The sequence below is a fragment of the Scylla paramamosain genome, chromosome 17, assembly GCF_035594125.1.
Source record: "Scylla paramamosain isolate STU-SP2022 chromosome 17, ASM3559412v1, whole genome shotgun sequence".
In the NCBI taxonomy this organism is placed as follows: Eukaryota; Metazoa; Arthropoda; class Malacostraca; order Decapoda; family Portunidae; genus Scylla; species Scylla paramamosain.
In genome coordinates, this window is record NC_087167.1 from 10,427,771 (window position 1) to 10,441,286 (window position 13,516).

At 38.0% G+C, this 13,516-nt stretch overlaps 1 protein-coding gene and 1 long non-coding RNA gene across 7 annotated transcripts in view; both read left to right on the forward strand.

Annotated features, from left to right (window-relative positions):
* Nucleotides 1-2,200, forward strand: part of LOC135108458 (uncharacterized) — a 67,867-nt gene extending 65,667 nt beyond the window's left edge. For 5 of the 6 annotated variants that reach the window (XR_010272280.1, XR_010272281.1, XR_010272282.1 and 2 more), the window contains one exon: nt 423-2,200. This is a non-coding gene — a long non-coding RNA (uncharacterized LOC135108458). The remainder of the gene's footprint in view (nt 1-422) is intronic. The other variant, XR_010272283.1, reaches the window with a different exon arrangement.
* Nucleotides 2,201-5,990: 3,790 nt separating this feature from the next.
* LOC135108460 (small ribosomal subunit protein uS13) lies at nt 5,991-12,049 on the forward strand. The gene is made up of 4 exons (XM_064019501.1): nt 5,991-6,065; nt 8,797-8,982; nt 10,396-10,497; nt 11,852-12,049. The coding sequence occupies exons 1-4, from the start codon at nt 6,063-6,065 to the stop codon at nt 12,017-12,019; spliced, it is 459 nt and encodes a 152-aa protein (XP_063875571.1). The 5' UTR covers nt 5,991-6,062; the 3' UTR covers nt 12,020-12,049.
* The last annotated feature ends 1,467 nt before the right edge of the window (nt 12,050-13,516 follow it).

A 13,516-nucleotide genomic window follows, 5' to 3' on the forward strand; every position in this document is an offset into this window, starting at 1 on the left:
TTATTTTTTCATAGTTTTCACCATTTCCATTGTTCCTTTTATAATTTTCATGGTTATTTGTATCATTTTCATAGTTATTTCTCATTATTTTTACAGCTATGCCATTCCCAGGTCTTTTCTAGTCTTCCGCACACCATCCCCAGATCTTCCACAGTCTTCCCACTGGTCTCCTTGGCCTATCCTCCTCTGCACATCATACCTAGGTCCTCTACAGTCTTCCCACTGGTCTCCTTGTCCTGTTCTCTTCCATATACCATCTCTAGACCTAATCCAGCCAAACCAAACCAAACTAAATCTAACCAAAGCAATTTTATTTTTATTTTCTGTCATTTTTTAGTCTTCCCACTGGTCTCTTTGTCTTATCCTCCTCCACACACCATCCCCAGGCCTAACCTAACCAAACCAGCCTAACCTAACCACAGGTTTGGAGGTCTTCAGAGAGCTGTCAAGACTGGAGTTTGTGGTAGAGGGGCAGCTGCTAATCAGCAACCTTTGGGAGCAACTGGAGGAGAGTGGGAGGAGCCTGGAGGGATTGGTGGTGGTTGAGTATTTGGAGAAACTGCCTCCACCCACCCCCAAGGATCCCCTCCACCACAATGACCGGGTGTCTGCTGTACAGGTCCCTGACCAATGGTGAGAGAGGGAGAGGGAGACTGGCTAATGGTGGATGGGAGAGAGTGACAAGTAAGGATATGAGAAAGAGAGAGAGAGGGAAGCTGACTAGTGGTAAGAGAAAAAGAGAAGGAAAGAGGTAGAGTGGGACTGACCAGTAGTAAAGGAGAGAGAGAGAGAGAGAGAGAGAGAGAAAATTCATCCTAAATACACCCTAACTAAGATATATTCACTCTAAACAGTAACACTACCCCAACTAACATTCTCTCACCCTAAATAAACCCTAATCCCCCAATTTTCACCCTAGACAAAAAAATTTCACCATAACTAACATTCTCTCACCCAAACTAACTTCCTCACCCTAACCCAACCCCATCTCACCCTATCTCCTCCCCACAGGCTGCTGACAGGGTGCTTGATGACGAGAGTAATTTCCTTTAACTTTGGTAATGCGCAACACAGCACCGCCAGCTGGCTCACTCACACAGAACTTATATGAAGCTACTCCATACATGCACTGTGGGTGTATAGAAAGTGGCATTACCTTATTAAGAAAAGTATGTATGTGAGTATAATGTAAGAATTAGGTAGCTTAGATGAGGGTGGAGGATAGGACCTTGGGAGTGAGATGTGTTGTTGGTAAATAGTAATCCTTTAGCCATACACGGGTTGCAGACTCCATTGTGAAAATAGTGACAGCTGACTGTGGCAGTGAGGGCACAGTGTATGGATGTCTGAGTCCCGCCATAAAGTGTGCCAGATGTAATTCTCTGTATTATAATTTGCCCAAGTATCAGCTGAAGAAAATGCACATTATTATTAACAAAGCAGCTACATTAATAATGAACTTGTCAGCATATAAGAGGGTCACACCAGTTCTCATTGAACTACACTGGTTGTCAGTTAAGGCTAGAATCATATATAAAATTTGTGTTATGACATATGTGCCAATGAAGACTGGGAAGCCTGAATACTTGAGGAAATTATTACAACCATTTGAATTACAGACAGATATTGTATTAAGAATTGCTTCTGATAGCAATAGACTCTTAGAACCAAGGTATAACATAGACATTAGTTGTGAAGCCTTTAAATACTGTGCCCCAAGATTATATAATAGACTCCCAGGTGCTGTTAAGAATAGTGAAAATGTGGGTCTGTTTAGGAGGGGATTAAAAACATTTTGTTCAGTGACTGCTATGATATGGAGGACAAGTGTATTAGAGATAATTATGCATTATAATAATTTGTAGGGTGAACAGTGTTAAAATGATAGGAGACATTATTGTGTTACTATGAGTAAGTATGACTGTTATTTACTATGAAGTGTCAGAGTGATTATTAATAGTCTTATGGAAGAAAAACATTTTGTACTGTTGTAAATGGGTATTATTTAGTCAGTATTACTAGTTTTTATTGATTTTAGCATCATAATACCTACACTGTCAATATAATTGCCATCATTACTGTGTGTGAACTATATTGTATTAGTATGTTTAAGTAAGCATCACTCTGTTATTTATAATATTAAGTGTTCTATTAGTATGTTTAAGTAAGCATCACTGTGTTATTACAATATTAAGTTTTATTACCTAGTTTTAGCTCTACACATCCTTAACATTAAGTTAATTGTGCAATAGCAGAAATAACAAATGTTATGATATTTTTTGTAAATTATTGGCGGCTCTGCAGAGCACCACAAGTTGGTGGAGTGGAGCCTGATAAACCAAATAAATATAAAAGATAAAGAAGATGTGTGACATGAGAGAGAATGAGATGGTGAAGCATGTGATGCTGGAGTGTATGAAGTATGCCAGAGACAGGAATGAGATGATACAAGTGGTGTTGAGGGAAATGGGGAATGTCAGAATGGAGAAGACTGTAAGGGAATGGATGCTGTTGGTGCTGGAACTATGTGGAGAGATGAATGAAAAGATGATTGAGGCTGTGAAGGAGTTTTTGGAGAAAATGAGGTATCCTAGGTGTAGGAGTTAGTGGTGTGGTGTTTTCTGTTTGCTGTTTTTCTTTTGTCCCTACAAGAGTTGCTGGTAAAAAAGGCCTGGCTCTGGAGTAATCCCAAGCCACCTGTAGCATCAAGATCAAGATGTAATGGTGTAAATGGATTGAGAGAGCTGAAGTGCTGGGTGAAGAACAGAATGGATTTCATGTGGATAGGAGAGCTGAGTACAATATGTTTGTGGTGAATGAAATGATTGAGAAGAAAAAGAAGGATGGGGGTAAATTGTACCTAGGTTTTCTGGATTTAGAGAAAGCTTATGATAGAGTGAACATAGAAATGTTCTATGTAGAGTGAAATGTAGAGTCTTAGAAAAAATTGGATTGAGTGCAAAGATAGTTAACATAGTGCAAAGTATGTAGGTGGACACAAGAGCTATATACAAACTAGGAGACAGAAACAGACTGGGTGAAGAATGAGAGAGAAGTTAGGCAAGGCTGTATATTGTCACCAACCCTTTTTAGCCTGTATACAGAGGAGTCAGCAGCTAGAATGAGAGGAGTGAATGTAGGGGTAAGTGTGGAGAATGATAAAATATGTGTGCTTTTTTTATACAGATGATGTAGTGGTTATGAGTGAATCAACAGATGAGCTTCAAAGTTTGTTGGATGTTGTGGATGGGTATGGAAAAAGTTTTGGAGTGAGGTTTAGCAGTGAGAAAAGCAAGGTAATGATTGTGAATAGGTCAGAGGATGAAAGTAATGTGGTATGGAGACTTGGAGAGAATGAGTTGAAACAGGTGCAAGAACACGAGTACTTAGGGATGTGGATGAGTCCTAGTGGATGTGGAAAGACAAAGAATGAAAAGATAAGTATGGTAAACCAGTGGGTAGGTCGATTGGGAAGCGCGGCAAGGATGAGAACTAGTAAGTATGGTGTCTTGAGAGAAGTGTGGAAGAGTGTGGCTGTGCCAAGTACGAGTATAATGTATGGTATGGACATGATTGCATGGAATGAAAGTAAAATTGGTAAGTTAAGTAGCACAGAGTAGCAAGGATGGCACTGAGTGCACTGAGGTACACAGAAGTAGAAGCCTTGAGAGGTGATATGGGATGGAGCACTTTTAGGGAAAGACTCACAAAAGCCACACTTAGGTACAAGATTAGGTTTGAGAGAATGGATGATACAAGAATAGCAAGAAAAGTGTACCTGTGGAATGAAAGCAGAAGCAAATGGAGGAAGAGGTGCATGAGAATGACAGCAGGAGTGGATTACAAGTGGTATGGACGATGAGAATGGGAGGAATAAAAAATGAACGTGAATGGGTGGTAACAAGAGGAGGCAGAGTAGGAGCTGAATGGGATGTGAGAAAATAGAAGAATGAGATAGAAAAGTTAAATGTGTGGGACTAAATGAATGGAAGAAGAAGACCCTGGAATGGTACAAGGAGAAAGAGGTCCCGATGTATGAAAGGTGGTATGACGGGCGGTGATCTCTTCCGAGCGAGAGCGCAGTGTATGGATGTGAACAGTGTGTGGATGTGAACAGATGGTCTGAATCCCGCGGCTAAGTGTGCCAGATGTGTGGCATAGGTGAGGATGAGACGGTGGAACATGTGGTGGTGGAATGTGTGAAGTATGCCAGAGACAGGAATGAGATGATACAAGTGATACTGACTGAGTTAGGGCATGATAGGAATGGAAGTGTGGAGAAGACAGGAAAGGAGTGGATGTTCTTGCTGGGACTGTGTAGAGAGGCGAATGATGGGATTGAGGCGGTGAAAGAGTTTCTGGAGAGAATATGGAGAGCCAGATGTAGGAACAATTAGTGTAGAGGATGCAGTTCGTTTCTCTTTTTTGTTTTTTCCCCTTCTACAGGAGTCGCCGATCCAAAGGTCTGGCTTAGGAGTGATCCCGAACCACCTGTACCATTAAGATCAAGATCTAATCTCGCTAGAGGAACGGTTCTCAAGACAGCGCCAAAGAAAGGCGACTATTTTTCCTTCACAGGTTAATATTACTGTACCACAGAAGTCAAAATTCCGTGTGGGTATGGTACATTTATTCTTCTATCGAAATATCTCCAAAGACATTTGCTTTGTTGCCCAGTTTTTTTTTTTTTTTTTTTTTTTTTTAAATATAAAAGTGTGAGGGCCTTGTGACTGAAGGATTTTTAGTTCGCTTTGCTGTAATCGGTTGTGCCTCATATTTTGCATTATTACAAATTCATTTTGGGTAAGTCTATATTTTCCTTCCAAATAAAATTCAAGAAGACCTTATTTTACTGTTAAGCGTTATCACAATCACTATGTGTTATTAAATCATTAAGAAACATGACACTTTATTAAGATTTTCGGGGCGGACATCAGTATCGTTGCATTGAAGGTGAAGGGCCGACTTACTTTAACCAATAAATTACTCTATAGTGAATACTTCCCATCATAATATTACCTGGGACACCGTGAATCATTTATTTCTCTACAATACAAAAAAAAAAAAAAAAAAAACGTGGAATTCGTAGTATTTACTGCGAATGATATGTCTATATCGTGCAGAACTGTGTGGGTAGGTTTCAAATATTCGATAAATAATAAATAATAGATGTGTTTTATACTTTCATAATGACAACTGATGGTCGTGCTTGCTCTGATAAGGATATCAGCCCAATAGACCCTTTCATACACGGGTTTGAGCAAAGATAATAGTGGGTGTGGAACACAAAGTACGCTCCCGCACAGACGGGCACTTTTGGGTACGACACCACCAACCTAAGGTTCCTTGAATACTTAAGTTGTCGGTTCCTGCCTACCAGACTATGCACGTCTAGCTACATAAAAATGGTCATATCTTGTCTGGAGAGAGAGAGAGAGAGAGAGAGAGAGAGAGAGAGAGAGAGAGAGAGAGACTTTTACTGAAGTGACATAACAAAGCCTGGATGACAAGTTATTCACTTCTAAATGACATAAACTTAGGTAGCTACAGTGAACGCTGCTGCGGTCTCTGTGAGTGGAACTGAAGACGCCTTATCTGTTTAATAGTTCAGCTTCCTGATTACCGTTTGTGCAGTTTATGATAGAATTTAACAATGAATGATTTATTTGAAAACTTCCGTGGTTTGTATGCCGTATGTTTACCATAAGATATGACACACACTGTATTCAGGTTTAGTTATTGCTTACGTACTCATAGAAATTATAAGATATATCACATATGTATAAAACTGCTTGTCATATCTAGGGAAAATATTATATGTACTGATGAGTGGTAGATATTTTCCAGGAATTGTTGTCTAAGGGGTATGTGTGTGTTCCTGTGTAGAAATTACTTAAAAACAAAAATAAAATAATGAAGCACAAACGTGTAACATTACTTGCTGTTTTTAAGAAAAGTATGATATGATAGATACTGATGAGCAGTATATATTTTCCAGGGGCCATTGTCAAGGGCCGGGTGCGTAACGTTCACAACAGTCCTTCCCCCACTTCGCCGCCAAGATGGTACGTGGAGTTACCGCTGTTGTGCAAATTAATCTTGTGTTATCGGTGCATCCGCTCTCAACCCAAGTGTCAAATTTAACCAGATGAAAGTTCATGAGTTCAGGTTTAGTGCTGTGCGATATGAGAATGTGTATGTCTTAGGTCTGAGTTACGGTAATGTTGTAATGAGAGTAGAGGACGTTGTTTACATGGGGTGCGAACAGAGCCCAGTCACTACTTGTTACCTGGTCTGTACTGCATGTATTCGTACTTGCTGCAGTGTGTGCTAGTGATACATGTTGCTCATCTGTGAAGAAGTGCAGGCGATTTGAGTTTAGGCAGGGTTGTGGTCAGGGAATTGTGATAAGCGGCGGAACATTCAGTCGCGTGTGGCTGGATGAGATGCTGATCGAAGGCTGCTTGAATGAAGGAAAATAAATTGTTGCAGGGAAATAATGGTCACTTGGAAACATGAAGCATTGTAATAGAGCTAATTGAATAAAAGTTAAGGAACTGAGGAAAACTCGTATCTGAGCTCTTAATTTAAAAACCGTACTAGATTTTATATTCGCAACCACAACACGTCAAGTTTTATCTTCCCTTGTTCAGAGTTTAATGTAATTTGTTATTCCATCTTATCAACCAGAACAAAGTTAAGTTTTGTGACATAATGTGCAGATCTTTGGAGGCAGTAGCTCGCTTGTTGCTTGTTGCTGCTTATTAGTTGTGGGCGACTCCCGTGGTTGGCTACCCTTTATTGACAAGTATAGGCAGTTAGAGGTTACTTCAATTGAATCTTAGGGCAGCACGGATATGTATAGGCAGTTAGAGGTTATTTCAGTTGAATCTTACGGCAGCATGGATACGTATAGGCTGGTAGAGCTTATTTCAATTGAATCTTAGGGTAGCACCAGTACATAAAGACAGGTAGAGGTTACTTCAATTGAATCTTATGGCAGCACTGATACATATAGACAGAGTTTATTTCAATTGAGTTTTATGGTAGCAGGGATACATATAGGCTGGTAGAGGTTATTTCAGTTGAATGTGAGGGCAGTATGGCAATGTATAGGCAGGTAGATGTTATTTCAATTGAATCTTACAGCAGCATGGATACATAGAGTCAGTTAGAGGTTATTTCAATTGAATCTTATGGCAGCACGAATATGTATAGGCTGGTAGAGAGTATTTTAATTGAATATAAGGATAGCACAGATCTCCAGGTATGCCAATCAGCAAGATTTCAATACTAGACCAAGCTGTACTAGCAATAATGACTGGGTGACAGATTTGGCTGTGGTCCTTCATTCCAAGGCACCTTTGCATCTATGTTCTGGTGCAGTATTTTGAAGGAAGAGTAAAGGAAACTTTCCACCTGGCAGCCTTTTGTTGTGAGGCTTTCAGACTAAATGTTTCAGACAAGTTTTAAAGTGAATATTATGAGATTTATTTGTTTATTTATTTATTTATTATTATTATTATTATTATTATTATTATTATTATTATTTATTATTATTATTGTTATTATTATTATTATTATTATTATTTATTTATTTATTTATTTATTTATTTATTTTTTATTTTTATTTTATTTTATTTTTTTTGTACTTAATGTTCAGTTGAATGTGAGGCATGGATGGTTGCTTTTGTATTGTTACAAAAAATAACTTGATGTAAGTGTCATGTGAATGGTAGCTGTTGCGTGTGACTTACTGGTAGTTCACACACACACACACACACACACACACACACACACACACACACACACACACACACACACACACACACACACACACACACACACACACACATTGTGCACCATTTAGCATGGGAGTTTGCTCATAGACTTAGATTCCTGTAATTATAGTAAATGAAGCTTGTGGTCTTTAATTTAGGTCCTCTGTTTCATTTTACTGTTGGAAAGTCTCTCTCTCTCTCTCTCTCTCTCTCTCTCTCTCTCTCTCTCTCTCTCTCTCTCTCTCTCTCTCTCTCTCTCTCTCTCTCTCTCTCTCTCTCTCTCTCTCTCTCTCTCTCTCTCTCTCTCTCTCAATAAACAAGGGAAATAATTTCATTGGAATAGTCATCTCCAGGATGTTGTAAACTTCAGTGATAGGGAAATTACACCTTTTCTAGACACTAAAATGTTCTGTTTTTCAAGACTGTGCTTATGCCATTTATATATTATTAGTGATAAATGTTGTTCTATGGTAAGAAGTATGTTTTTGTTGATGGGAGGGTGAGTACTCAAGTGTTTGAGCCATGGAGGATGGTAACCATCTTCATTCCCCTATAGATTTTGGGCACTAGTGGAGACTTGGGGTCCCTGGCTGACTTGGCTGCATTTGGCAGGTGTGAGTTGTCAGACCTGGATGCGGCCCAGCCAGTCGAGGACCCCACATGTCCACTGGTGCCAGATTTTTCATACTTGAAATTATAATATCCTTAAAAGATAATAGGAAAGTACCCAGGCCCTGACCTTGTAGGAGGGGCATATGTTTCTAAGGTTCTTGAACAACCTCATATATGTATAGATAGAGTAAACCCTCAGTATTATGAACACATGGGGTAAGGATAGGTCGCTAAAGTTAGTTCACAAAATGAAACTTGTTCAAAAGCTTTTTGGGGTCGTTATATCCGAAATTCAGTAAATAGAGGTTCATTATATTGGATTTACAGGGAAAGTATTTTCTGAGCAATGAACATCCTATATCAGTGGAGAATGAGAGCTCACTTTTGTTTTCTTGTATTTCAGTCGATCATCTTGCCAGAGAAGTTCCAGCACATCCTGCGTTTGATGAACACCAACATTGATGGCAGGCGCAAGGTTATGTTCGCCATGACAGCCATCAAGGGTGTTGGTCGGCGCTACTCCAATATTGTCCTGAAGAAGGCAGACATTGACCAGACCAAGCGTGCTGGAGAGCTCACTGAGGAGGAGGTGAGAGAGAGAGGTGGGAGGGGTTATGTTGGCTGCTTTTTATTGAAGTATAGAATGATAGGACCACATGTCTATATATCTAATAACATAAATTCAAGCTACATCATTAATCTTTTGTTTATTGTCTGACCCTTAAGAAGTATTATCAGGATAGTTTTGTAATGTGATGTCAAACTCAGCATAGTGATATCCTTAAGAAATGGTGATGTCTGGTGATGTCTGTAGCCTGTGTTAATCCCCAAAATCAATATGAAAGTCTTGAATTGAGAAATCTTTAGTTTTAAAGTGAAAAAAATGTACATATTTGTGATTGGAAAAACTGGTGCTTGATGAATTGGTGTGATCTCAGATTGCTATTATTTGATGATGCCACAAAGTTATGATAGATTTTGTAAAGACTGAGAATTTTTATTTTTTGGGACTGATGGAGCTCCTTGTAAGGTGTGGCCATGGCAGACCCCTTTAGCACTGCCACCATGGGGCACACCAGTCTGTAATGTAACAGACTAACAACTCTGAATAGATATGTGCAGATCAACAATTTGAAATTTCAGTAGAAACAGGTGATGTTGATGGGAATGATGTTCTTGTCAACTGCTGTAAATATTTTGAAAAGTATCTAATTTTGTTGTGCAGATCTCTTTGCTGAACATTGCTGTCTTCTGTCTGGCAGTATAGGCAGTGTGTCTACTTAAACCTTAAATATATTTTGCATAACTTTTAATTTAAAACATTGGTAGCTTTGGTTGGCATCTTACGTTGTAATGTTAACTGTTTATATTTAATTATTATGATGTTTCCTGCTTGGTTTTCAGTTGTGGACACCATCAAGAAAAGAATATAGGATCCTGGTTGTTCATATTTGAATTAATGGGATGCTGTTCATTTTTATATTCACAGAAATGTTGAATGTTGAAATGCAAGTTCTATATAATAAGATTTTCAATATAGAATATTTGGTGTCCTTCATTTTACTAACATTTCAGCTCACAATTAGGTGAACAAAAGCAGGGTACAATAATGAGAACAAGAAATCCACTTTTTAAAACTGATTTTTTTCACCTTAATTTGGAAAGAGTATATTCTTCCAGTTAGCACATGCAGGTGTCTTTTAAGCACTCTGCAGTTCTTAATTTTTTTTTTTTTTTTTTTTTTTCTCTCTCTCTCCCACCATGTATTAGACTGTCTTTCATTAGTAGCCTTCATCCCAAACAACAAAGCAGTTCCCTGTTTTGTTGTAGAAGCTGAAGGTAGAGGAAGCAGAAATTTTCCACCCGAGAAGCTCAATGAAATGGGTTTTTCGGACTTAAATTTCTAACAAGATAATTTTATTCATTTTGTGCTTTGTAATTATGTAGTTGAAGCTTTTGGTGTTTATTTGGTTTCCTAACAAATGAACTGTCTCTGTGTCAGGTTGAGAAGATCGTGACAATCATGAGCAACCCCCGCCAGTACAAGATCCCTGACTGGTTCCTCAACAGACAGAAGGACATCAAGGACGGCAAGTACAGCCAGGTAAGGCCATAGGATATCTGCAGTTATTCTGGCATTTCTTATATGCTTATTTATTTTATATATTTTGTAATTTCAATAATTTGGCACATAATCTTATTCCTTGTTAACTTGAGTTGCACAAGGTTCAAATGTGTGCTATAGTAAGTGGTTTTCTCTTGCCCCCTTGTTTGTATGGTCTTGCAAGGGTTTTATAGCCAACCAACATAAACTTTGTGGTGTTTGGGCAGTGGATAGGCTGAAGCTTAGGATTTGTTATTTACCAATGATCTCTTAAGGCTATTTAATTTTTAGAGTATAAAAAAAAATAAAGTATACTTCAAGATAGATGTGTAGCTAATCCAAATTTCTGATTTGTTTCATCACTTTCTCTTCCTTTTTAGCTAATTTTTTGTTTCCATGCTAAATTATTTCTAAGATTTTTAGTAATCATAAAGACTTGAGATTCTCCTTTATTGGCTGTAGAAAACATGAAGAGAAAAGATTAATAAATATGGATGTAATAAAAATCTAGAACACCTGAATGTGATAAATGCTGTGTAGTTGTCATACAGTTGTCCAACATTGCTTTTGATAGGCTCAATGCATTATATCCCCTTGGCTAAGAGTCTGACAGATTAACAATTTAATGCTTGGAGTAATTACTATGTCATTGAAAAAAAGATAGTTGGTAGTTTTTATGTAAGGATGATTTTTGCATTTTCAGTGGTGCTAGAAAATTCTGTAAATTATTTTATTGACCCTCTGATGCTAGATCACTTTTTTTTTCTTCTTCTTCTTCTTCTTCTTCTTCTTCTTCTTCTTCTTCTTCAAGACCATATTCAATGAAATGTTGTTTAGAAAAAAAAATGTATGACTGATCATGATAAATTTGCCTTAGGAATAAATCAAGAGTTACTTCTAGTTTGCTCATTTTGTCTTGCATAATCACTTCTTGCTTCTTTATCAAATATTAGTATTGCTCTTTATGGTGTGATGTAGGTTGAGTATTTAAACTCATCTCTAATATTTTCCACCTTCCTGTTTTGTCTGTCTCTACACTCTTTACTCCTCCTGAAATAACAGAACTAGTGAAGGTCTTAATAAATATGGATTGGAAATTAGATTCATTACTTAACATAGTTTAAGCTGAACATTGAATGAGAGTAAGTTCAAGACAAAGAACTTAGTTATGCAAGAAATTTATGTTCTCTAGATATGCAAAACTTCAGATCACGTGTAATCATCATAAGTTTCCAGTAACTGCTGATACTTGAGTGTCTTTTCAGATATTTTGCATGAAATAATTAATGTTTATCCAGAGGGCAGCATGGAATGAATCTTACATATTAGTTCTAAAGTAAATTTTCTCTTGCAGGTGATGTCTAACTACTTGGAGACAAAGCTGCGTGAGGACTTGGAGCGCATGAAGAAGATCCGAGCTCACCGTGGCTTGCGTCATTACTGGGGCCTGCGTGTGAGAGGCCAGCACACCAAGACCACTGGCCGCCGTGGTCGCACTGTGGGTGTGTCCAAGAAGAAGTAAACTTATCAGTAAATAAATAATTCAACGTCATTTGTCTATTATATTTAGACCTCATGCTTAAAGATAGAAGGAATTAATGGTGAATTGAAATTTTAAGTAATACATGACAATTTATTTTACTGCTATACATTTTTCAAACATTTCTGTGTAATTTGACTTATTATGTCATCAGTAATCTCAAATTATACAAGACCACAAGAGAATCTTCATATACACTGCACTAACACATATCCATATATTTTTTATCTTTTAAGGCTCCTTATTTACTCTGAGTTCCTTGTTGGGTGTACTCCACCTGCCGCAGAATGAGACATTTCCTCGTAACCTTCATCTTGTGCAAATTTTTCACCTTTCATTTTAGGAAGTCTGTGTTTATATTCCCAGAGGACCATATAAGTAATGCCAGAGCTCCACCTTCCTGTGTCGGAAAGGATCTCTCATGCTGTGCTGTATTGGCAAAGCTTCTAAAGCCAGGAGCTTCAATACTTTTTGATTGAAGTCAATGGTACTGCTCTCAGGATTGTACAGTTTGGATTGTTGGACATGTCAGGGCTGTTTTATTCAGCACTCAAAGCTGCCTTTTATGTTGTCCAGCAATTGGGCAACCAAATGATTATACTATTTTAAGGCAGTGTATATGTATATTTCTGTTTTATGTATTGTGTTTGGTTCTTTCATTTCTTTGATAGGAATTTCTCTAGTTAATTTGTCACATTTTACTTATGTACAAATATTACATTATCTTGTGCAGTGACTGTCATAACAAATGAACTTTATTCAAGATGCATTGCCAGTGCAGTCAAGAGTTGTTTATGGGAAAGGGCTGGCAATAGGCTCACCATTCTAATGAAGGGTAGGCTAACCCTTCCCTACCTTCCCATCATGATCCTTGGTATACCCTATGGATGGAATGTGATGGGCAAGGATGGCAATCATCAACAGTACTTTCAGAGATTTTTGATATATTTTTAATATTTTCACAATGGAATTTAATTCTCACGGTGAAGAATGTGCTCTTGTAATACCTCTGATTGTATGGAAGGGCATAAAGACATATGGTTGGCATGGATTAAGGACAGTGTGGAGTGGGGGTTAGGATAGATATCTGGATTTGTGTTTGCTTTAAATTTGCTTTAAATGCAAGAAGTGCAAAGGGAAATAGGTGAGAAATTCTGGAATAACCTGAATGAGTGCCTGAGAAGAATTAAGAGGAAGCTGGGTGGGTTTGATTTGTTAGACATGGTTTGAAAATAGTGAAGTAGTAGGTGTAACAACAAAACGAGGGATTTAAATATGGGTGCCAAAGCAGTGAGAAAGATGTTAAAAGGATCAGATAACTTTGCTTTTGTGATTAAGATGAGAATAAAGGATAGGTGGGAGGAAGGATAAGAGGCTTTTTGATGGGAAAATAAATTCCTGGTTTATCCAGTTTATCCTGCACTGTATGTTTGCAGTGATTCAAAGGTTACCATTCAGACTTGGCCACACCATCAGATC